This window comes from Xiphophorus hellerii, chromosome 6 (genome assembly GCF_003331165.1).
Source record: "Xiphophorus hellerii strain 12219 chromosome 6, Xiphophorus_hellerii-4.1, whole genome shotgun sequence".
Lineage (NCBI taxonomy): Eukaryota > Metazoa > Chordata > Actinopteri > Cyprinodontiformes > Poeciliidae > Xiphophorus > Xiphophorus hellerii.
In genome coordinates this window covers 22,394,812-22,421,260 of record NC_045677.1, presented here as the reverse complement: position 1 = coordinate 22,421,260, position 26,449 = coordinate 22,394,812, and the positions used below count along the sequence as shown (strand labels likewise).

The following is a 26,449-nucleotide window of genomic DNA, read 5'->3' as shown; positions in this document are numbered from 1 at the left end:
TCCCATGGAAATTTGTTTTATAGTTTTAGTTTTGATAACTGCTGTACAAGCAAGCAGATAATGTGTCAAATATGATGCCGACATTGTTGCAGAAAAGCAGTTAATGATTTAAAAAAAAATGTTTTTGCTGAAAGCATCCAATAAACATTTTCTGATCATTATTTCTTGTATCTGTTTTTAAACAAAGAAGAATACATTTCAATTTCTTTTTAGTGTTTGTCAAGTTTTAATAAGGTAAATGTAAAGCTTTTTAAGATGGATATTATTTAAATTTAAGACTAGCTTAAATTAAAAGGGTGGTATTGTGTATTTTCCAGGCACATAATGCTATTTATACCACAATCCATTAACAATGCTATCTTCAGTTCATGTAAAAACTCTGTATATATCCAAAATAAATTAAAAAAAAATTTGACTTTGTAATTTTACCCCCTTAAATGGGGTCTCTGTCTCTTTAAAAAGCTCTTATTCTTTCCTATATTCTGTCTTCAGAACTTCGTCACAACAGTGACTTTCCATTATGCCATTTACAGCATTGGACTGAGACGTCCAATGTCTGTATGATAACTTTCACAGACTTGCAGTTCTGCCAGTTGTTTTCTTATTGCTGCTGCCACTAGTCTGGAGGAGCTGATTAGGAAAGTCGCAGGGGAGGCCAGTGTTTCTCAATTCTGGTCCTCAGAAATGAGAAACACTGGATCAACATGCCTTTCATGTTTTAAGTGTTTCCCTTCTGCCACACACCCGTCTTAAATCTGTGAGTTATTAACATGCCTGTGCAGCACCTGATGGCTGCAGAAGAGGCCATGCAATCATTTGAATCAGGTGTTCTGGAACAGAGACACATCTGAAATATACAGCGCTTTGAAAGAGCAAGTGTTTAGGCACCACCCAATGGCTGCCACAGGAGATTGAAAAAAGTGGCTACATGTTGTTGAGTTGTAAAGACTAGCCCACAGAGACTCTTTATTTACTCAGCAGAGCTATTGTAAACAATGCTGGGTTATTTTGCTGATGCTTAAATGGCAGATGACACGTTCTGGCTCTGGGGTAACTTTTTCTTTTATACATTAAGACCATGGCCATGTCCTGGAATTTTCAAAGCTTTAGTCACACACACACAGTTAATTTTGAATTATTGGATGTGACCAAATTGTTCACCCTTGTAATGCATAATTACATTCCTGATCTCCCACTCTCACTTCCTTGCAGTCTTTTACTTTATGTGTTGGGCTGCAACTGTTTTTATTCTGAAACTCAAATTTCCTCTTTTCCGGGAAGCCCATCATCAGAGCCCTGATAGAGTGCATGTTTTAATGTGCTAGTACAAACAATAACAGTGGCTTCATCTATGATTAAAGCATATCTGCCTGAGGCTTTATTTGTCAGAAAAATACACAATCAGAACCCACCAGCAGAAGATCATTTTCCTGTTGCTGTAGACAGAACTGTTTATATGTGGCTGGAAATGTGACTTTACAAACTCCACTATATTGTATACAAAGCCATGCAAAAAGGCATTCATACTCTCAACCTTTCAAAATAGTGTATCGATGTTAAATAAAAAGGCAGCAAATGATTATTTTTTCTTCTTATGAATAAAATCTGAAGAAGTTATTCATGCTGAGCCTTCCTGTTAAGTTTCAGAACAACCTTTCATTGCAATTACAGCTACACCTATTTTGGGTTATGTCTGTACCAGCTTTAATTTGCACATCAAAAGACGGAAGCTTTTGCTAATTTTGCAAAACATCTTAACCTCTGTCAAACTGAATGAACAGAGTCTGAATTTTTAAATATAGCCGCAGATTCTCGTTTGAATTTAGGCATGGATTTTGATTGGACCACTATAATGCACACAATATATTTGGCATGTATGTGATGCCAAATATCACATACATGCATTCATCAAAGATTGTATAATTTGATGAAGCTAATGATTGAAGCTAATGATTGTAAGTTTTGGGTTGTTGTCCTGCTGAAGGTGAACATCTACTCCAGTCTCAAGACTGTCTTTCCATTGAAACTAAAAAATACAACTACTTAGCTCTTTAATCCAGAGTTATAGATTTTTTCATTTTGTTAAACAGCAACAGTACACTTAAATATGAGTAGGGCATTTCAATAAAGTAGTATTGGTTAAAAACATAAGCTGGCCAACAACCAGTAGTAAAACTTGAAGTCCAAGTCAAATTCTTTCCACCAGCTATTTGTTTTCACTATTACAGAAAGCAAAACAATGAAAAATCATTACAGCTGTGTCTAGACATAACGGGGCTCATCTGGCTTTTAACTGGATCAAGAAGCAGGATGAGTCTTTGGTAAACCAGGATCTGACTGGTCAGACTAAAATTCCTGAAGCCCAACGTGACCTCTGCTGAAAGATTAGTGTCCATTTTCCCAAAAGTGGCCAAGATTAACTAGTAAGATACCATTTGTATGTGCAAATATGAATTTCACCATGCTATGAAAAAGAGTCAGCCCTCTCACAGATTTCATGACTTTACGTTTTGATTTGACCCACTCATCAATTCAAGAATTAATAGTAATTAAGCACATATTTTTAAAAGCAGAGTTCATTTTCACTCTCCACACCAAGACCGAATTACTACCAAACATGTAGAATCAATAAATGACCTAAACAAAATATCTGACATGAAGTTACCTAAGAAATCTCAGAAAGCTACATAAGATGCTTTGATTGTAGTCAAAGACATTTGTCAGTGTGTAAAATCTGGAAGCAGAGTGCCAGTCTCAGTTTGTGGCCTTAAGCTTGGGTCCATTTGAGTTATTCAGTAATCTATAGCACACCAACAAGTTAAACTCTGAATGTCTCATAAAAAAAAAAAAGAATCAAAATAAAGGTTTGGGAGTGAAATACTCTGGACCAAAATCTGTATTGTGGTCTGGAACAGGACTTTTCATGCTTGAAAAGGTGCTTAAAATAAAAAATTCTGCAAGGAAGAGTGGGTCAAAATCCCTGCAAAGTGATGTGAATGACTAACTACAAGTTATCGCAAGCATTTGATGGCAGGCCTTGCTGCCAAGGGTGGCACAACCACTTATTAAGTTGAGGAGGCAATTACTTTTTGACATGGAGTCAGGCTGGTTTAAATAGTTTTCTTTCTATTAATGAATAAAATAGTTATTGGAAAAATTGCCTCTATTGATTTATGCATCTTTTTTCTGACATTAAAACATGTTTGATGATTTGAAACATTTAAACATAACAAAATAAAAAGAAAATTGTTGTACAGTATATTATAGCTTGTGCTTTAATGCAATCCACCTTTTAAAAAGCTGTTTGAAATATCAAAACAAGTTAAAAATTCTTAAAATCACTCCAGTTAATGTAGCAAAGAAAGGCAGGAAGTGCTGATTGCACAGTTCCTATTTGCTTCTAGACACCAGGAGCAGTCCTGATAGGTGGAGCTATGAAGTCTACATGCTGAAGCCATTATGGTGCTGGCACCACTCCCTTTAACCCCTAACTAAAACATACATACTAACTGAAAAAAACCTCCATCCCTGTTGCTACTTCCACTGTGAATAACCGCTTGAGATGTGATTCAACCCTCTATATGCTCAAAAGATTATATGAAGTAGTCCAGATCTGCCCTGTGAAAGCAAGGGGGGAGAACAGAGTCTATACTGGCTCAGAGAAACTGATTTTCTCCTGTTTTTATTAGTAACACTGCTGAGAAATCTAGCACTCAAGCGATTTATCTTTCTTTCCCATCTCGGATAAATTCAGAATAAACTTCATCGGGTGAAGGTCAGAAAAGGTCTCCATAAGCGACACCGCCAAATAACAGTTTAATAGACTGTACAATTATTTAAACAGAGGCAGAATAAAAAGACAAACTGAAGGCATCAAATGGCAGGTTTGAAACCTCTCACAAAATGCCTCATAAAAAGGAAAATAGTCTGTGGCTTGCCTGAAAATAATCCCAAATTCAGAGCTACTGATTCCTGAAAAAAGACTGCTTGGACTGAAGGTCTCTTTGTGAGTTTTAGAATGCCTTTCTGCATTACTGCATACCTCAAGGGCTCATATATTCCAGATGTGCTGAATTGGCCAAGAACCCCCCCCACACACACACACCCACACACACACACACAGACTCTCCCAGACGCCCCTGACTCGTCAGCCCCCTCTCCTTCCACAGTCACTGCTCCACAGAAGCCCTGAAGAAATGGGGCAATATCCCAAAACCATTATGGACCCCAAAATAAGTAGGTATGGCTTTTTCACTTTTCAGGCTCCAAGAAGGTGAACTAAATGTGCATTTCTCTCAACATATCTTAAAAAAAAAAAAAACTTTCATCCCTCCAGCCGAAAGAGAAATAAAACATATTCTAATGATAAGGACAGAAAGCCACATGAGAGACCAGACAGTTCTCTCATGGTGAACATGGTGAACATACCAAAGTAGTCTCTCCACAGTCTGAGTAGTAATTTGTCAGTCTATGATTTTAATGATACTGCTGCCAAGAACCTATGATATAGCATCTGCCATGTTTACAAGTCATCCCTATGTAACATTTAGCATGTTTTGACATGACAAACCCCAGTTTGTACACTGTAAAACATCAAAACACAATTTCATCCTCCACAGGCAAAAAGTCCATATACCCTTCATCTATTTACTTATTAAAGTTTGAAGTTTAGGGTTAGTCTGTGATTCCATTTCAAACCTGGGCAATTATAACTTCATGTCTCGGCTGCTCTGTGGTTTTACAACAGCATCTCAGGATGTCTCGCCTGCCTTATTTTGTGTCACTACCATCCACAGGGAGTTGGCAGTATATAGGCAGCAATTAAAGCATGCTAGAAAGCCTGTAAATGTTTGCGAGCACATCATGCAATTATGGCCAGCTTAAACATCTGTCAATATGCAGACACATGGGCAAATGTGCAAGCAAGGCACTACAGACTTTGTGCTCATAATCTTTTTAGCTCAGGTTTCTGAGATGTGCTTTTGTGTCAGGGAAATAATCAATTACTTGGAAGAAAATTATGCTGATGGTTCTAAATTAAGTAGACCCCTACAAGGCTAAGCATATTATTTTTATTATAATTTGATGAATCATATTATCAAACAGCTATAACTTTAACAAAGATGAACCTCAGTGGGAAAAGTACTTGTATATTTTTAAAACAAGTAAAATAAGCACTGCTAAAAACCATACATGCTTAATATCTCCTCTGAAAGCGCTAATAACTGTCCGTTTTAACAGTTCAAAAACCAAACATACCTTTGTATGCATTAATATGCATAGTGGAAACAATCTTAGCATTATTGCATACGCTTATATCTACAGTCTTCTTTATCTCTGCTCTTGAGATAAAGAGCGCCAAAGAAAACAAATGTCGCTGCTGGATTGAGTGCTTGGCAATGCTAGCCAATAGCATGTCATGTAGCATTACGCCAACGTAGGTTAGCTTCCCAAACTGCATTTTCTTTTGAATATGTTAGGTATGTGCTACAAATAAATCTGCAAACAGGCAGATTTTCTGTGAATATTTTCTATCACTTGCCATAGAAAAATCTCCAAATAAGAACAAATAAATCTCAGAAAACCTTTATCAATAATAACAAAACTGTTATTACAAATCTGCCTTCAGAAAAATTTGATGCGGGTAAAAACGTTAGCACTTCCTTCTGAGATCTGCTACATCAAACAAAGGTGAACGCATATTGTTTGCACATTCTCTATACAAATAACAAAACCTGTGGAAAAGAACCCAACATCATTTTGTTTACGATTACCAGACTTAAGCACCTCATGTATTACTTATGATGCCGAAAATAGATAAAATCAGGTGTTTTTTGACCAAGAAACGACAGTTCAGTTTTAAAATTCTGAAATTTCTGTCCATTATATCTTGTATTAGACTTCAAAAAGGCTAACCCAACAAAGCTCAATAAATCATTTTTGAGATAAATATTATTGACAAATATGGAAAGTGTACCTCTTTTAGCTTTACTGCAGAGGTGTACATCTAAGAAATACACAGATGGTAAGTGATACATTTGTTACTTTGTTAAACAGGTAGAAGACTTGCTTCTGATACAAGCACTTCTAAGATCTCTTCCTCTTTAAAGTGGAACTAATCCCCAAATCATCTTTATTTGCTGATAAATTGTCTCAATAAGTTAATTAGGGTTCTATCTGCATGTCTCTCTGTGAATTTTGTGCAAATTTGCTTAGTTTGACATTATGTTGCCTAAAACCATCTCAGTGTCAAATGATGCCTAAGCAGTTGAATTCCCTTACTTTTTAAAACAGTATGGCTTTTCGTCAAAAAAGTCCTGTGTTCAGACACACTTTTGCCGTGTGGGAAGTCAGGAGTTGAAATAGTGAGCGTGGCCACAGAAAGCATTGATTGATAGCGTTACTCAGCTCTATTAATGTATGATTTATTTGCAAAGTGGACAAGGAGTGGAATGGGTCTCCTCTGCTCTGATTACTGGTGACGGTATGTTGCAGGACAGGAAGCTGGATAGACTCAAGGTAGCTCTCTCTGCTAGCTCGATACACAGCGGCAGAGATGCTTTGACACTATAAAAGTCTCTAACAACACAGGAAAGAGTTGCTAGATTTGTCACTTGTTGGCTTTTTTGGTAAAACGTCACAGGAGGTTATATGTAGCCACGTTTAAAGTGGCTAAATATAGCGCCATTTATAGGTTAACAACAGTGCATCTCTCATCCTAACCACAACCCCGCTCACCCCTCCAATCACCTCCTAACCTCATCCTCGCACTTGACGTGACCCTCAGTCTCTCTTGGCTCCACCCACTTTGCTGGAATTTTCAAAAAATTGTCAGGGCGGGTTTATGTTTTCACAGGAGGTTAGTTACACTTTAGCAAAGATAACTGTCTCATAAACCAGCTGCACTTAGCAAAAATAGTGAAAAAATATCTTTTACACACTTATAAGTTATCAAAAAAGTGTGGAAAAAAGATTTTTTTTAGATATATTTGTTACATGACCTCAAAAGTCTAATATACCAAATATGACGCAATATTGTAGAAATGGGAATATTTCTTTCTATGCTTCTTTTCTCAAAAGCACTCAAAAATCACTTCCATTTTCTAACAATTGCTTATTAAATCATACTATAAAAGGTTAATATAGCAACAAATGTTTAAAATTGTTTCAACTTTCTTGCTATCAGTGAAAAAATGTCGTATTTAAGTGCATAAACATATTCTGGCAAAGGATACACAACGATATGTCTATTACTATGATTTCACAAAGGAAAGAATTTGTGTGACCCTCATATGTCTTCTTAAAAGCAAAGTAAATACTCCAAACTCTTTCTCCCCATATTTTTTTCCATCTACGCCCCTTCTTGGACTCAGTGGGAGTCTGAATAATGTGGAAAGATGGTGATCTTTCAGCCCAGAATATAAATTCCACTTGAAGAATTCTGTCTCCTGCCCAGGTATTATATAAATTTTAAAAATTCATCACAATACATGTACACTTTAAAGTCAGATTGTGCAGTCCTACTGTCTCTATACAGGTAATATCAAAAAGCACAGTAATTTATTATGAAAGCAGTATGTCAATTTTAATCATTTAGTAAGCTTAGGTCAATTTCGGTATATATTTTGTTATCTGTGGTCAGCCTAAGATAATACCAAATATCATGAGTAAAAGTTATGTGTAAAAGCCTTGGCTATCTTCCAAGTGATGAGGAATAAAACAAACTGTTTTGTTCAGAAAGAATTGCTTTCAAGTCGCTCAAGCAAAATTTAAAATGTGGCCCAAATTTATCACAGAAATCAAAATCAGTGTTGCATTAATCACTGATGAACACACCTGAATGACTTGCATTATGTAATATTTCTTATTTATGGTTAATAAAATGTTAAATAGTCTTGAGCCTGCATTTTAGAGTTTCTCATCATGTATGAGCCATCTGGACATCTCTCAGATCTGTTCAGTTTTCCCAGAACAAGGATTAAACAAGAGGATGCTGCATTAAGATCTGGAATCAATTCCCTGGAAGTCTGAGATGTACAAAAACTACCTGTTCCTTTTAATGAATACATTTGATTATTCCAATAATAAATTTAAGGTTTACAAAGTTATTTGGTTCTTTATTTTTACGCATAGCACTTTGAATAGTACAAATCTTGCAATAAAATAAACTTTTGCCTTGCCTTTTCTTGTCTCAAAGGACAAATCTAGTACTCTCTTATCAAGCCGCAACTTTTTTCCCCCTTGATGGGCTTTACGAGGTAAAATTTCATTTAAAAATTAAAGGTTATCACAAAAGCCCTGTAGTGCAGTATAACCCACATTCTCAGCAAGCTTGGGAACTTCAAAAGTCACATGATGCACCCTTTTTTGTTTCAATTAAACCTTTGAGTAATTATCTATATCAGAAATATTAAATCACTGGAAAATTCTGTGTTTTCTATAATGATAGGCAAGTTAAGTTAGAGTCGCAGTGACAGATAAGCTATTTTATTTAAATTGCCAAAAGATGGGACCCAACTCCTTTGTACCACGTAGCTTCATTGACCCTGCTGCTATATTCGGGCTGTGTGCCAGACCCTCTCCAGTTTTCCAGACCACGCAAACTCAGCAATAAACAGCCTCTTACCTGCTCTGACACTTTGTAGAATTAGGATTAACGTGCCCACCGCGGCTAGCGTTGAATCTAATAGACGCCTTTTCGTTTTCCACCTGATGGTCCATCTTTCCATCTCCATGGTGAGCGCCCGCAGCTGCTGCAGAAAAACGGGCGGCTTTATTTAAAAAGTTATATCCCCTCCAAAATCCTCAATGTGTTTTTTTTTTTTCTTTATCTTTTTTACTGAAGCGCCATGTGTGGAAATATATATGGATTTATCTCTGAGTCAAACTGGGCCCGTCAGATCCTCTTCCTTTAAGCCCAGATCTCTGACTGACGGTGAAAAGCTTTCATGGAAAGGAGAAAAAAAAGAAAAAAGAAAAGCGCAAGATACTTTTGCTCCCTGCGCGGTGCGTGAGGAGGCAGGGCAAACCCCGGAATACTAAACCCGAACCGACTGTGACATCCTGAAGGGGAGAATCACATCATCAAACCAGAAGTTGAAAAACTTAAGCCTTGGCCCGCCTCCCTGAACACGACTAGAGAAAAGTAACAGCATCAGCCAGCAGGAGTGTCGCTGCATCCCGGTGCATTGGCAGAGCCGACCCAAGGCTATGTAGGGCCCCGGGCAGGGTTTGATAGGGGGACCCACTTTAAATTAAAAGGGGGTAGTTTATGTTCATTCCCCTATATGAAATGGAGAAATGTACAATTTGAAAGTAAAAAGTGAGTTGACAGTTCTGAAAGTTGCCAAAAACTGATGAGAGTATATTCTTGGAACAGCAAATACGTAAATACGTGTATCAATTCATAACACAATAATGTCCACCCAGGACAAAAGACACAGAAAAGACAAAAATTGAAGTAGGTAATTTACCAGCTTGAATTTAAGTTCACAAAGGATCATTTGAGTGATCATTTACTAAGCAAGGAGAAGGAGATTATCATTCTATTCTGCATGTATGTTCATTCAGTAAATAGGTTTTTTTCTCATTTACATTACTTTTTCAACTGGTCAAAAGAAACACCTGCAACAATCTAATCACTGAGGATGATACAAAATTTGACAGTTAAGATTTTGGATAAAAAGCCAATTAGATCACTTCACAAATATTTTTTAAGAGCCTATGATAAACTGAAAAATGTATTATGATTTTCACTCAAACTCATGCGGAAATGTTTACATGCTAATCTTTTTAGTCATATGCTCAGGTCCTTTTTCCTTGATCTTAAAATTATTGTTTACTGTAGCAGAGTTCGTGGCAATTGTAAGGTGGGTTTGGGTTGGATGTCTCTGTAATGAAGAGACTTAGTGTGAGTGTGGGTCAGGGACACTCAAAAACATATGAATGCCAAGAAATACCACCAGCCTGGCAGTATTCAAGTACTTTATGCTTTGGTTCTGACAAGAATTGCCTCTCAGATGTGGATTGGCATCAGCACAATTACTTTAATGGAATATGCAGTCAAATATTCTCTCCTTTGTTTGACACTTTAATAAAAGAGTCAAAGGTGCAGCTAAATATTGTGCCTAATGTATTAGGAAAGTTTGGAGAGTTGTTGATTGATTTAATTATGTGCTCTACAAACAAGTAGATGTTTTACCCTACAGAAAATGCATAAAGAAAAAATAAACTATTTAAATATGTTATTTTTTGTATGTATAACAAAAATAACAGTCGGCTCTGCGGTCAGGCTGTTGACTCCTTGCCAGAGATATCAATTGCAGCAGCTCTCAGTTTTTAGTTGTTACTTCCATCAAATCCAAGATTTCAGTCGTTTTATATTCCTGGGAGAAAACATTGTTCAGTTAAACAACTGCATTTGTTGGGTCAGGTAAAATCTGTCCTCTTACCCATTTACTTCCACAAGGCTCCTCCAGATTTCCAGTGTAAATAATCTTTGAAGATAAGCTGCTCACTCTATCATTTTTCTTTGTTGCTGCTGAAATGTCAAACCTCCATTTTACATAATCCTCTCAGAAAGGTATCTTTGGTAATGAAAACAGAAAATGCATTTTCTAAAACCTGCAACAGATTTCCGCATGGTGCTGTTAAAGTACATTACATTAAAAGCACATATGGAGGTCATTTGGCTCTACAATATGATAAATCATTTTTGCACCAGCCATCACAAGGTGGACTGGTATCACAAATGTCCAAATGTGCAAATTTTATTGAGTTTTATATCAGTGCTGTTTTTAACCAATCAAACCACTACAGTGTTCGCATATCTTTTAAAAATAGAAGATTTTTCAACCTGCTCTGTGTGGTATTAAGTGTTCCTTGAATTCCCAGACCACTCAAAGATGTAGAAGAAAACCCAACACAACATTCAGCCCAGCTCTTGTCGAAGAAAAACCTGTCGAAGTTCAATAGAGAAAACTGAAGCTATTTTCACACAAGATCCAAAATTCTAAATCCAGCACAATAGAAGCAAATTAAGCAGGGGGTGGAGGTCTTGCTCCACCCTGACATTTTCTGAAAAAGTCAAATAGAAAGCTAAATAGGCACAATGTAGGCCAGTGGCAAAAATAAAAGGATCACTTGCCAAAATAAAATGTTTTCCAGGCTCTGAGAGTTTCCTGAATGAGTCAAATCTTTTTTTTTCTTTTTGACACCTGGACTTCAGGAACCTGATAACAATTAATGTTCAAAATGACTTAAAGATTGGAAGCACAGGTGGTTGAGTTATCCAATTGTTTTTGGTATTTGGGTTTTATATTGACAGATGGTTTTCACTGATCAAGGAACATCAGAACTTGCTGAAGGCAAACACTAAAACATAAATTTAAATTTTGAGATTAGCAGATTGCACACTTATGGCACAGCTGGTAGAGATTCGAAGGTAGATACTTTACTGTCCCCAAAGAGAAATTTGTCTTGCACATTGTACACTAAAGACAGTTGCTACAGCAAGTTTTATGAGTGATAAAAGAAAATGCAAGAAATCTGAGGATTTTACAGCCACCATGAAACAAGACCACCCCAAAATAGAAGAGCAGTTTAAGTTGAGTTTCAACAGAGATACAGCCATTATTCCTGTGGTAGCTCTGTAAGAGACATACTGTAGATCATCACTGCTCAGGTGAGAAAAACAGTTGACATGACAATTATTAGCTATCCAGTCCATAAATTTAGCATCTATGGAAGGATGAAGAGAAAGGTGGCGTTTTGAAAGAACGCTATTATAAGTCCCTTTGTGTTTAAGTAACAAACTAAAAATATTGCTCAAACTATTGAATGTGATGAAGTATTTTTCAGAGAAAAAATACCGTTAAAGGCTTCTGTGAAATGCTGTCCATGGCAGTTCTTAATCGGTCTGGGTTTCGGCTCTTTTGCCGAACAGATTGGCATCTTTATTTTGTCTTGCTTTGTTTAGTGCTTCGGTGAACTATGTCAGAACATCTTGCTCATGTTGGTGCCTGGGAATGCAGCCCACATTTTTGGTTTAATTTCTGTTTGCATAGAACAGCAGAGAGGGAAATGGGATAAACCAAACATGAAATGTTCACTTTTCCTTTTTAAAACAACCTGGCTCAGTCAGCAGGGCTGAATACAATGACAGATGTCCAGTTTGTTGTACAGTGTACAATTTGTAGACATGCTTGGCTTTAAAGTTGTTCCCTTTGTAGTTGGAACCATATGATTACAACTGGTGCATTCACTGCAAATGTGTTCCAAGATGACATTGTATAATTATTCTATAATAAGTCCATACTCCATGCACGGGTCAGACAAGGGCAGCTTTGAAAATAAAAATGTCTTCAAAATGCAGTCTGGCTGCTTTGTTTTCCTAGAAGAAATGGCTTTTAATCAAAGCTTTGCAATTTCAAACAGAAACTTGTTTTACTGCTGTCCAAAACCATCAAGTTGGCTCTGCTATTAAAGAAATGCTGAGTTTAAATGAAGGGAATAAAGCTTCCCAAATTAATATATGTTTCTGTGACTTGTAAAAAAACATGCCATGTCGTGATTTGCAGCTTGTATTTTTAAAGGTGAAGACAATTTGTTTAAAGTTTGCACTGGCTTTACTGCAAAGTTAATGGATGTTCAGAAGCTTGAACACAAACACAGCTTTAGAAATGGTCCACATTTAGCAAAGTTGTTGATCAAATGTTTTGTTTTCCTGTCAAATAAAGTGTTTCTCAAAATGAAGACAAACTTCACCTTGAAGATAAAATGTTGTAGGATTTTAAACTATGTAGCAGTACAGTGATAGATTTAAACTCAGTAGTACAAAAACAAGTTGCTTAAACATCTCTTAGAACGTAGCCTACGTTGTTTGTTGAAATGTGAAATATCTATCTAAAATTGTTCTTTCAGATGAAACTCCTTCCTGGATTAATTATAGCAATTAACAAATAGACAGATTATGTAAAGTATAAATTACACACTATTTTGCACAGTTAAAACTTGGGGGCTCATGCAGTAAATTGCTTATGGCACCATTGGTAGTGATTTGAAGAACACCTTAAAATTATATCCCATGCTGTATTTTTCGGTATATTGTATTGTAGTGTAGCGTAGCATATAGCTAAGGGGGAACTGCAGAAAAATTAGTAAGAATGAATGGCACTTGAACTATGAACCAGTCAGTTATTGAGTTAAAGGAGTGCTTTTCAATAGTCATACAGCACACACTTGATATTGTTATGATAGATGCTTTTAGATACATTGTATAGTCCTGATTTCAGATCTAAAAAAAAGAACTGGTGCACTGTGCAAAAAACCCTGAAAGCTTCACTTCAGTTTCACAAAACAAACAAAAACCACTGAGATTGGGTGAGCAGAAGTACTGAACATATCAGGAAGACTCAAGACTTTGGATAATTTAGAGAGATTGTGCAAAGAGTAATAATCAAAGACACCTGAGATTGTGCCATTACAAAATTCAGATTAATTTGTTGTAACAGCCTGCTAAGACTCTTTTTTAGGTGTGGGGTGGAAACGAGGTGTAGAGGAAACAGTGTGGATGCAAGATTATTAAAGACACCTTTAGCTATTGAAATAGTTGATCAGGTTGGAGCTTAAGTTGATTTTTCTCAATAGTGCTTTTTTAAATACAGTAACATTTGCATACACACTTCAAGACTTGAACATGCTAAACATGCATTTGTTCATTTATTTTAAAAAATATATGGGTTGTAAAGATGTATTTGCACAAAATATATGGCACCATGTTGTTCACTGCGGTTCGTGATCTGTAATACTCTCACATAGACACATTTTTCTGGAAGAGACCGAACCCATCGCAAGAGTTAATTTTAAGCTCGTTCCACACAGAAATTTAAAAATCCAAGTCAGCACGCAATCTTTTTTTTTTTTTTTTTTTTACACACGCTCCCTGTGAACTATCCTTTGGGAGTCTTAAATTAGCTAAGCAGAATGCGGTATTTTATCAAGGTTTTAATCATATGGGTTTCTTATTTGGGTGACATGGGCAACCATCCAGAGGGGCAACTTGGCATGATCGCCAAGATCGCCTCCCAACCCCCTTCACAACCGGAGCATCTGAATGTCAATTGTCCCTAGGTAAAACACCATCACCAATCATCCCCCCACCTCCCAACACTGTCATGTAGGGGTGGAAGGTGAGGGTGGCGCCAGAAAGGTGGCTCGCCCAGGCCGCCAAAAAGGCTAGGAAACCTCTGTTTGAATCTACACAAAATGACTGAGCTGTCTACCTTAGACAGCGAATATGTTCTGCTTCAGCTGAAAACACAGTCTGCAGAAGGAACAAAGTTATTCAGCTCTTCTGAACACAGACAAGCGCTACCAGATCACAAGTTGATCTAACCTCAAGAGCTTCTCGTTACTATTAATTATCTAGCTAAAACGCGCCGTGCAGCTGGATGGGGTGGAGAGAACTGCGCACTAGACGCTGCAGACCACAGAACCACTGAGAGGAATGTATGTTTGTCTGGGCAAGCTTATAATAGGACCTCACTATGCTCCAATAAGTTCACCTACCAAGAGTTATTTTTTGTACGTGAGAAAGTTTCACTTTTAATCCTTTTTTAGAGCGTGAAGTTATTATATTACAGGAATGAGGGAAAATGACAGCAAACAATAAAAATGGATTGAAAATCACACATATGAACCTTTGGGTAAAAAAACCCCCCCAAAAACCCTGATCAGACATAAAGGGGAGGTAAATAACATGGTCTAGCTTCTCATTATGTTAGCAGCTGCTGTATATTCATTTTGCTGTCAAAGTTGATGTATAAGTCTGAGAAAAACTGGGCATGCACAAGTCTTTAATGAAATATAAGAAGGGCTAAATGACTGGCTGTGGTGTTTTGTTTGTATTGGTTGCTCATAGTCTGAGGTGGTCAGCATCTGTCAAAACCAGTCCAAGGTATTAACAGTGGTGAGTCAGGAAAAAAGGAAAAAAATTGAGATGTCCATGAGGTCCTTTCATCAGATGGGTCCTTAGTAATAGATGTACAAATGAGTAACATGAGTTTAGAAGCCATCAGAATCAAACAAAAGCTGTCTCAGTGTTTTTTAAATAGCATACATTAGCTTTTTGTTGCACTCTAAAATGTTAACTAGTACTCAATCACATACTTTGTCTTGATTGGTCAATGCCAGACTAAACTAGTGTTTGGTTGATCTGGGACCTGTGGAGAAAGTCTAAACAAAAATTGAAATACAGCCCAGCTAAGGAAAATTAATCACAAATGCACAAGAAACCTATTGGATGAAAAGCTTCTTTAGAAATAGCTTTTTGGATTTTGGATAAGCAGTAGCTTATACACGATGCTGCTGCCAGAATGTTGGCCAGGAAAATGAATCATATTACACCAGTTCTTAAAGCACTGAGCTGTTTGTGAAAGGATTTTTTTTTAAATCCCACAATTAGTACATTACGTACTTCTGGGTCAAATTGCAGGAATTCTAAGGGATTAATCATCTGTAAGGCACTGAGTGGTCACAACTCCCACCTTAAAATGACCACTATGCAGATTCTGGCTGTCTCCCTCTGGAGCCTCTCCAGGCCGTTCCCACTGGGAGCAGACTCCAGAGCAGATCCAAAACTCCCTTAAGCGATTTATATCCCTTATGGCCTTGTAATGCCTAGGGATCCCAGAAAGTGAACTGAGGAGTGTTGTTGGGAAGACTAGTGTCTGGGTTTCCCTCCTGAACTTGTTGCTGCAACTATATAAGCCAAAGGAAAATTCAAAGGAGGTGTACTTTCTTTTATTACTGGAAACAGAAGTTAAATTACATGCTAGAATAAAAGTCCAATGATTTTTATTTCAAAGGATTTGTGCATAGATTATAAAGTAATGATTTAACTTGATCAGATTAAGTGGTTATTTTTCCTACCATTAATGTGATTATGTTTTTGTAGCTCCTAGGTCATGTTTTCTTTTCAGCGCTGGTGGCTTCAATTCGACAGTTGCTAGACAGAAAAGTGGGTTAAGAGAGAGGAAGAATGCATACGGCAAGGGTCACGGGGTCAGGTCTCGAACCCGCGACGGCCACTTTAAGGATCATGGGCCAGGCCCTGCCCCTGTGCCACTGCTGCACCCCCGTTTTTATATCATGGTAATTCAGTTTCATTGAAGTTGGGTCCCCAGGTACATGTGTCCAGGAAGTGACTTTTTGATAGTTATTTAAGTGTTTAATTTCGTTCTGAATGGTGGAATTAATGGGCACAAGTAAAACAAAAAAACCCCAACAACATAGAAATACTTCTGTCTGTGAGTGGAATGGATCAAATAATCAAAGATGGATAGTCTCAACAGCGCTGTATGAAACCACATTTCAATGTGATAATTCTGCAATGTAACTGAATAGAGGAGAATCTGTCTCTTTGCATGTCACTTGTTAATTTAGTGTAACAAATGCCTCTCTTCTCAACAGCCAAACTGGTGTTGTGGTGAGTTAAGTGGAGAGGTCTGTGAAAATCTAAACAAGCCCCAAGCATCTCATATCTCACAGCCAATGCTCTCCCTGAGACCTGTCTCCAGCTGGCAGTAGTAAAGCTGACAGAAGAGCGGAGCTGGCCGATGCTGAATGTGGAGGCTGAGAAATGTAGCAGTGGAGGAGACAAAACCTTCATCACATCTTATCATACTTTGTGGGACAGGCAAAAGTTGTTCAAGTTTTGCTGAAAAGCACTGATATGTAAGTTGTTATAGAAAAGACTAGTGCATGTCACAGAGAAACAGATAAAGAAAAGACAAAGTGGAGAACTTGGTAGATGTTCATGAATGGTTTGTTCTGAATACACTCATCCTGATCCCTTGTTAGATTTAGAGCATGTCGAGCGACTGTGTTGTCATATGCCATGAATGTTCCTCATTATTCTTGTTTGTTGTGGTTAGGCACAAATTCCTGCAGTTCCTTTGATGTTCTGTAAACTTTTATTCAGAGAATGTAGTTTCACTCTGCCTTTCTCACAATAGCAATTGTTTCAAATTACTTTATTCTCACAGAAGACTGCGAGAAAACACTGATGCTCCAGTTTCTCTAACTTTTGCAAATGTAGATCAATCATTTTGAAGGTTGGTGATGGTAATTATAGGGGGTGAATACAAGTCATGAAATTAGTTAAATTATTCCCTTGCGAATGCAACTCAACTCTGTATTTTCGCACAAAACTTAATTTTCCTCACTTCTCACTCAATAAAACGTTTAATTAAGGAGTGTACAGATCATGGAAATAATAGATTTTTACAAATCTTTTGTCAAATCAAACATCTTCTGTATGCACACTTTAATGTGGACAGAGCAAAAAGAATGGCTTTAACACTTACAAGTATGTTCTGTCCATTTTAATATGAACAAAGCACACTTATCCTGCTTCTGTGTAGCACATACACATGCTTCTGTGCATGTGCTACACAACTGACATTATGTCAGTCAGTTGCTAACAGTGTTAGACAGTTTTCTGTATTTCATTTAAAAATTAGGTCATGTATTCAAACCAAGAGAGGAGGTTTTTCTGGATAAATATTTACAGGAAATTTCCTAAATAAACAACAGAGGAATTAAATATGGTCAAGATGCATTTTTATGCTGATGACGTTTATACAGTGAGCATTTCTTTGAATGAAGACATGGATCTTTAGCAGGCTTTTTTTTTTTTTTTAATAATCCGAATATATTATATTCTGGTCAGTTTATTTATTTAGCCCTTATTTATAACTAAAGCCATCTAAAAATAAATTAAGTTCAAAAGGTCTAGTTTATATACAGAAATTTAGAATCAAAATGTATATAACAGTTTCTGACCTTCAGGCAGGAATCTGCAATTTTGCTTTTTATATTTGAAAGTGAAGTATTGAGTCAATTTTTAACTATATTTGATCAATACCAGAACTGAAATACATTTTATTTAAATTCAGTAAAAAAAAAAAAAAAACAACATTTTGCCATATCCTAAACCTCTTTTCTCTCTGAGGTTGTCAGTTTTCAATATATATGCTCAATATCTTTTCAATTTTTAAATATTGGATTCAGTGTTTCTGAATCCAATAATCCAATGTTTTACTGCCAATGCAGTAAAACATACTATCAATTTTCTTATATATATTCCTTTTGGACAATCCTCTTTGAACCTGCAAGGCTATCCTCATCTTCCAATGTGGTTAAGACCACACCACAAGACTAAAATTAGCCAGAATGTGGTTGGTGCCAGGAGGTTTTTATTCCCTGACCATTTTGGCAGCATATCTAGGTGGAAGAACCTGGCAGCTGATGTGGGCCTGCATGCTAAGACCATAACCTAATCATACCCACCACAGGCTATAGGCGCCACAAGCAGCAACTTTACTGTAGAACTTTTCCCCATGAGCCTCCGGTGTGCTTGCTGTTCTGGCAATGCATTGGCTGTCAAAAAAGGATCTAACCAAGCACAATCCCTGCTAACCATGTCTAGATAAAATAAAAAGAAATAACATGCACTACACAAAGCAATTAGTGGTATTTGTATGCAGTACAGACCCACACACCTCCAAACTTTGTATAAAGTCTTGTGGCTGAAACCAAGGGACCAGGCTACAGTTAAAATGTAAAAATGTATGTGGTGCACCGTCAAAGAGATGACCTGGTGAAAAGGAAAGAGTAGAATGAAAAACCATAAACTGGTTTAAGGTACAATTTTAGCATGACTCATGAACAAAAGACTACAAGTTCAGCTTAACCAAGAACATATTTGCCCACGTATCACTTTTAAAGCTGCAACCCAAGCTTACATGAAGTGCTTAAGACACTTTATCTCATTTTATTTTCTATTACACAAACACTGTCAAGTTCAAATTCATTGTCTTTAAGTGCACTGAAAACATGGAATGTATACATTTGCTCTGTATGATACATTCTCTGAAAAGATGAAGGAAAAAAACTGCAATACTATCTGGCATGTTTTTTGAACAACTCAACTGTACAATCAATTTGAGGGTATAACACAGGTAGCCAGAATTTAAACATATTCAGTTGCAAAATAAACAAGAACTCTGACAGCACTACAACCAAAATCTCAATTTCACTGAAGACTGTTTCTTTGGCCTTGCTGTGAATAGTTAGCCTGGCCACAGTGGAAGTTCAAATTAAAGCTGAAGGCCATTTCTCACACTATAGTGACAAAGCAAATATCTGCTGACTAAGATGTTTATTTTCCTCTGACATCTTAATGAGGGAGTTTGCACGCGTGGTTTCCAGCCATAAAAGCTGTCATATGGGGACTTTCTTTATATAAACCAATCATCATGCTTTTAAAATAACAGTTTCACAAAAAAATACACATTACTAAATTCACTCATCCCAGCTGTGTGCTGGACTGAGCTTTGGTATTTGGCTTTGCTCAATGCATTTCTGCAATCCTTAAATCTGGACACAAATTCTCATGGGCTCTTCAGCATAATTTTGAATTTTGGAGACAGTAAAGCAGAACTGAATTTCCAAACAACCTGCCTATAGAGGGAATTTTGTTGTTCACTATTAAAATAGCTGAAATTAAAGTAGAATTTTTCATCATCTTGGCTCAATGGCGTTCCACAAATCTAATTGTGGCTATAATGAGCTAAGTGGTGTAAATTAAATTCCAGCTGATTTTACCAGTGTGGTGCATTATATCTCATAAAGGCATATGTAATCCTGCCATAAACTTTACTCAGTATAAAGAATCACAAGATCTGTCACTGAAATATGTATTGCTCACAAAGAGTGTCACTAATACAAAAACTGGCTGCAATACAAACCATGCTGGCTTAAGCCAGATCCTTGACTTCATCAGTTTGTTTCCATTCTGGACCACAGAGAAAATTCCAGCCAAAGATATGAAAAAAGAACGAAGTAGAGTATGTTGTAATCCACTCTTGCTCACTTACGAGTTTAAGCATGAATGGACCATTTTGCTCCACACATTTTTAATTCTGTCTTCTGAGAACTTAGTCTTTGAAGTCAGCTTTTGTACATTTCTCTCAAGCTTAATATTTTTTGAATAATATTAAAATAGGCAGTTAAAGCAAAAAAGGTAAACTAGGTAACAGAGGCAGCAGTCTCCGATTTTCCATGTTCACCTCCAAAATTGTATGGATTGGGTGATTTCCAACATAGTGGTGTAGGGTTACAGTAACCACAGGGTGGATGTAGTGTTGTTTCCACTGTGCCTGTAATCTGTGGAGCCTTTACGTCCCTCCACAAGTTCTTTCTACTAATCAGACAAAAAACATAGCCTTTCTGGACACAAAGTCTGGGATAAAAGAAAGTGGAAGAATTGCTTTATCAATAATCAAGTTTCCCTTTCAGTATTTTTATTGTAAGCTAACATTTAGCACCTGGTCAGCTGAATCACAAATAAATGCAATCTCACCTGCTAAAAGTTGCTTTGTAAATACTTTGTAGTTGTAAAAAGCACATCAACATTGTCATTTAAAATAAGAGTTTGGTCCACAAAATTTAATTTTACTTTCAATCCACAAGATTTGTACTGTTTACATTTTAACCACAAGCTTCAGTGTAGCTCAGTATGTTACATTTTTCACTGTCAAGAAAAAAGCAAAATCATATATATTGTTGGGACACAGAGAAATGGTACATGGGCTGTATTTGTATACCACTTTATACAAATACTACATCCAGGCATTCTCGAACACACACACATACAACCCCCCACCCCACTCCCCCCATGTTGGCAATCTACTGCCACAGCTAGCCTGGGGCATCCTCACCAGATCCTCTGACTACCAGCAGCAGACAAGATAGGTGAAGTGTCTTGCCCAAGGACACAATGACTGAGACAGATGGAGCAAGGGTTCCAACCAGCAACCCAGCAATTAAGGGACAAACTCCTACCACAGCCCAACGTCGCCAATTTATATAGAGAAAATAATATGAGAGAAGCAGCTGATTAGATGGCAGAACATTTGGTGGATAAGGTGAAGATAAGGTCAGCGATATAGGCTGGCACTTCCCAATAACTCTATATCCAAAAAACTCAATAATTAACATGAACATGTATGTGGAACCAATTGATATACCAATTGGCCTTAATGCAAAGCGTAGGATTGCACCTTAAAAAACATTGTTGTAGGTTTTTCTTCTACAGGGACAGAGAAGCTCAGGATGAGTTAATTGGAAGGTGGCTGGAACTACAGACAGTGTCATCCTGAAAGAAAGCATGTCAGAGGCAGTTGAGATTGGCATTGTGATTCTGGCTGTGTGTTCAGCATCAGGAGACAATGATACTAAACACACAGCCAGAATAAGAATGGGGAAGTTTAGATCATTTCCTATTCATGTGCTAGAAGATTAAAATGTTGTTTCTCAGTTTTTTGCTTTTCTTTCTCCATTTCAGTTCAGTGCATGAACTATGAACTATATATACAGTATATATACAGTATATATATATATATATATATATATATATATATATATATATATATATATATATATATATATATATATATATATATATATATATATGAAGAGAAAGAGAGAAAGAGAGAGAGAGAGAGAGACTTTAATTGAAAAAGAAAAGCAAAAAATTGAGAAACTGAGAAGTGAAGTCTTGGATACCAGCTGCACTCTGAAACATTACAGAATGTCTGACTCCTTAGAAGCAAAATCCAAGAAACTAGCAGGATTAAAGACTTTTGTGTAGAACCATTTCCTGCATACATCTGTGCTCCAAAAAGGTGCAAGTACTTACAATAGTGATCTAAATTGCAGTAGACATGCAATGGGATTTTCAAATACCTTAGTATGCTCTCATGAACTGGGTGTTACATCCATCTGATAACCCAACATCCCTGAGCTACAACATGTGCCTTTCACTTTCAGCAGTGAACGTTATGTCACATCTCACCTTTGACCTGCCACTTGATGTCTCAGTTTATGAACCTGTGCTCTAGAATGGCTCCAAGAAAAACATCTGGATCTTTATCTGCTAATGTCTCTACCATCTTCCCTGTCAAGCAGCAAACTGGGTTGGAAAATAATCGTTTCAAAACTAAAATGTGTGACGATTCTGCATGGAGTGGCCGCAGAAGTCCTCTTCCCATAAAAAAATAGACACTGATTGGCTTATACCTAGTTCAAACTGTCTTGGTTTTTTTGTTTGAACTTCTTCTGCTTCACTTTAATAAAGCCAGGTTGGCAACACCCAAGTCTTTATTCTAAGGCCAACATCTGGCTGTCAAAGAGGGCCAAATCCTGCCTTTTAGAGAGGGAAGCTGCTGGGTGGACCTGCAAAAACATAAAAGAGAATTAGGAACATTTTTGAGTGACATTGATCCATTGCCTTTTCCAGTGGAGGTAGTTAAACTCCGAGTGAGACTCAAACACAAAGGTGACAAACTGCTGGTCTTAAGTACTGGATAACCGTCTTCTGCTCCCTTACATGTTGTGCCATAACAGGTCAGTGACAAGTAGTGCAACAGGAACATGATAAACTCATGATGTAGATAAAAAAGAAGAGTTGAGGGTGAATATACATTTCTCCATCTCTGAGTGCATGGATGTATATCCATCAGTTTGTCAGTTGAAGATGTATATCCATGCACTCAGGATAAGTATCCTGAGTGCATGGATATACATGCACTCAGGCTATCTGTGCACTCATGTCAAACAGATAGGGTAAGCAGAACATCTGTAATCATTTAAAACAGAGCAACATTCCCACATGTGGAATCATTCCTCCCAATAGGACTGTCATTGTTTCCAAAGACAGTTTACCCTTTCACCATCATTCAGGTAGCATTTTTTCCTACATGTTTCATTTTTCCCATGTAACTTTGCAAGTCTTCACTAAAAGCTGAGATAGGGATGCATTTTATGATCCAAGACGTGATGAATGACAAAATTAAATTCAATAGAGTCACGACTAAGAGTCGTGACACTGATAGTCGACTCATAGGTAGCAGGTTTCATTTTACCTGCTACCTAGCAAAGCAGGTAAAATGAAACTCCGACCTGGATTGTTGATGATATCCTGTACACAACACCCACAAAACGGTAATTTTTCAGTCTCTCAACACTTTACTTTCAAAAGATCTGATTTGACCTGAGAGATTTGAAATCTGAGACTTTCATTTAGTATAGTAAGACTGGATTTTCAGTGTCTGTTTAAATGTTAATAAAGAAAAAAGTTTTCTGATTTTAAGCCTTTTAAAAGCCTTAATCTGCACTGACCAGTGGATCTGTTGGTGAATAAAGTCAAACTTTTGATGTGCCAAGGAGTATTTATAGCTGCAGGATTTGTTAGAAAGTTTGACCTCTGCAGGTTCTTTATTTATTGTAACTAATAGACGTGTCACGCTGCACAAAAGTGTTCACTGATCTGTTTCTTCATTTATACAACTGGGGAACAGACTACATCTGGTACAATAAATTCAGACTGCCATGGTGTTTAGGATTGTGTTATCATCCAAAATAAACAGTACAACAAAGACAGTCGTACTGTTGGATTTAACAAAAGACTATTTGCTGGATTGTGAGTCTACTTAACTTAGACTCACAAAAAATAAATAAACTATTGATTCTCAAATCTAGCCAATATTTCATCAGTAATAAATTTTATTAAACTGAGATAAGGGGTGGGATTAAATAAATGTTCACTTCTTCCTACAAATTATTTTGTTCTTGGTTTTGTATGTACATGTTTTTCTCTGTCTTACTGTTTGCTTGTTCTCTTGTGTTTTTTTTTAAACCTTTTTGAAATAAATAAATAAAATATTTTAAAAAACATATTTCAAACGCTGCTGGATAACTGAGTGGCTATTTTAGTGTGAAGGATTTTGTTAAGACAACAATTTAAATCTAAGTAACTCATTAAAAATATATATATATATTTTTTTACACCAGGCATATACATCAAGAAATAAACTGAAATTTACAACAACAAAAAATCCAGCAAAATTATGCTTTTGACTTTAAAAAAAAATCTAATTTAACTTATATTTAACCAGGTAAGGCATACAGGCTAAACACTTTTGACTTGATACAAAAGTTTGAGACAAGATTTATTTTTGGACAGATGGAAGACCTCACTTAGAATGGTATAATGAAGATTCAAGATAATGTGAGATGTGACTTACACTGACAATCTAAAGATACAGGATTTGACTTAAAGTTGTACTGTAAAGACTTGACTTAGTCTGGTGTTCTAAAGATGTGAGGCTTGGCTCAGACTAAAGGTCTAGGAATCCAGTCTTGTGAAAAATGTGATAAGGGGTGAAAGTAAGCCAGTGAGTATACCACAGACCTCATCTACTACAATTACATGCATATTCTGATGTTAAAGGATGCATTTAAGTTATTAACCTTGGTTTTTAGATGGTCTTGGATGATTGTCTTAGACATTCAAAACCTTTTGATTATTGCAAGCAAAATATAGTTGTATTTGTTTAAAATGCCTTAAATTGCAATTACACAACTAAGTAGATCACTTGACATGATCATGGCAATAATCTGAGAAACTTGTATTTGTAACATAAATGCTGTATACTTTGTGTCCATCTGGAGTAAAGCAATAATTTTCTTGTCTTAAATATTTAGCAATATGCAATAGACTGGACAGAACTTCACAAATTCACAGGACGCTTTAGAGATACGTTATAAGCTAATAAAAACAAAGAGATATTTTAAACTGAAACTCAAAGTAACTTTAAAGTTCAACAGCTAGATGCCCATCTATTTTTCCAGTTTCAGGATTGTAGTAGACCAAATATGACTCATACCAGTCAAATTTTTGGCTCCTCCTGTGGTGCCAAGGGCAGCTGGCCACATAGTTCCCTGTGGTGAAGGCCACTGCATTGGGAGCCTTGGAACAGAAGCTTATTACTGGCCACCAAGTCAAGCCATGCACACCAAATTGATGCTTTGGAACAAATATAACATAGAAAATCACATAGATGCCTAAACTGTGAAGCAAATGGACACCCATGCACTGAGGAGGGAGAGTTAAATACTATACTTTAAAGTTCCTGTTTAGGTGTAAGTGGGTGAGAAATGTGGGCACTTTCTTTAGTCTCCAAGAAAAGCTTTTTAAGGTTCAAAGGGCAGAACTTTCTAAAATAAACTAAGACGGGAAGCTTCCTTAAAGGAAGCAAGGAGAAAAAAATAAGATTTTCCTGTTAAACTATCTATTCAAGAATTAAATGAGTCATCCCAAAAAGAAAACATCTCTCTGTCTTATTGGAGGAAAAGAAAAGAAAATGTATGAATTTCATCTAAAGTTCTTTACCATTTAAACCAAGGATAATGGAGGAGACTATGTCATGTCAAGTTGCAGTTGTGTTGCACTGAACATAGTCAGCAACGCTTGTGTGGTTTTGTTTGACAAGCTCCAGATATGTGCTACACACACACTTAATAATGGCCTAGGCTTAGGCTTGGCTGCAGATGTTTGGCTTCAGTTCAATCATACACAATAAAGAAACAACAACCGACACACCAATTTTCTTGTCCTGTACAGCGCTATGCATTAACTAGGATAAGAAGAAATCAGATAGGTTCAAATTGATTTGCATATTGAAGAGTTCGAGCCTCGAGGAACCCAACAGAATCTTTGCTTGCTTGGATTCGTTTTTGCCAAATGTCATAAAGTAATCCTGTTTTACTAACAACGATCTAAAATATAACATCTCATAAATTATATTATAATGTAAAGAAGCATTTTCTGAAATGGTCATATCAACTAATCTGGCACCAACAATCGTGTCACTTTCAAAGTCACTTAAGTTCTCTTATTTTCCTTTATCTTATGCTCAATTTGAACTTTAGCAAATCTTCTTTATGGCTAGATGCCTAAATGCTTTGACTTTCTGTCATGCCATTGAATGATATGTTATTTATACCAACTAATTTTATAAAACAACTTTAATTAAAAAACTTCATATAAGTTGTGTCTCCAAGATGATACCCCTTTTCTCCTTAGCATTCTTTGACTATACCAAAGAATGCTCTGGTTAATCAGGACATCATTTTTATTTAACACCAAAATAAATGTTTTCTTAACCATACATTTGGGTCATAGAAAAAAGTTTGAGTATATTGTACAACTTAGCTTAAAGACATTCCCCTAGATATGTTTTTAACCAAATCAAATATAAATAGCCGACTTGGTTTATAATATACACAGTGTTATCCAATCTTATTTTTTTGGTCAGAAGTAAAAAAAAACTTTAAAAGACACATTTTTTGTACAAAACAATACACTCTTATTTACAGCAGTAACTCCCTAATGATGTCAGAGTTTTTGTTGGTAACTCTGCTGAGCCAACAAAGAGCTGATACTGTGAAGCGCATCAATATTCTGCTAAAGTAATGCATTAGAACTCTCATGAGTATAAGTTTGAGAAGTTAAATTCTGTGAAAATAAGTTTCTTTCAGCTGC

The 26,449-nt window shown here is 36.6% G+C and overlaps 1 protein-coding gene across 2 annotated transcripts in view; it reads right to left on the bottom strand.

Moving 5' to 3' along the window:
* The window catches only part of LOC116721688 (collagen alpha-1(XI) chain-like), a 99,850-nt gene extending 90,810 nt beyond the window's left edge, over positions 1-9,040 (bottom strand). The window contains exon 1 of one of the 2 annotated variants that reach the window (XM_032565577.1): positions 8,627-9,040. In XM_032565577.1, coding sequence (XP_032421468.1) covers positions 8,627-8,735 — 109 coding nt within the window. In that variant the 5' untranslated portion in view covers positions 8,736-9,040. The remainder of the gene's footprint in view (positions 1-8,626) is intronic. The other variant, XM_032565578.1, reaches the window with a different exon arrangement.
* Positions 9,041-26,449: the final 17,409 nt, after the last annotated feature.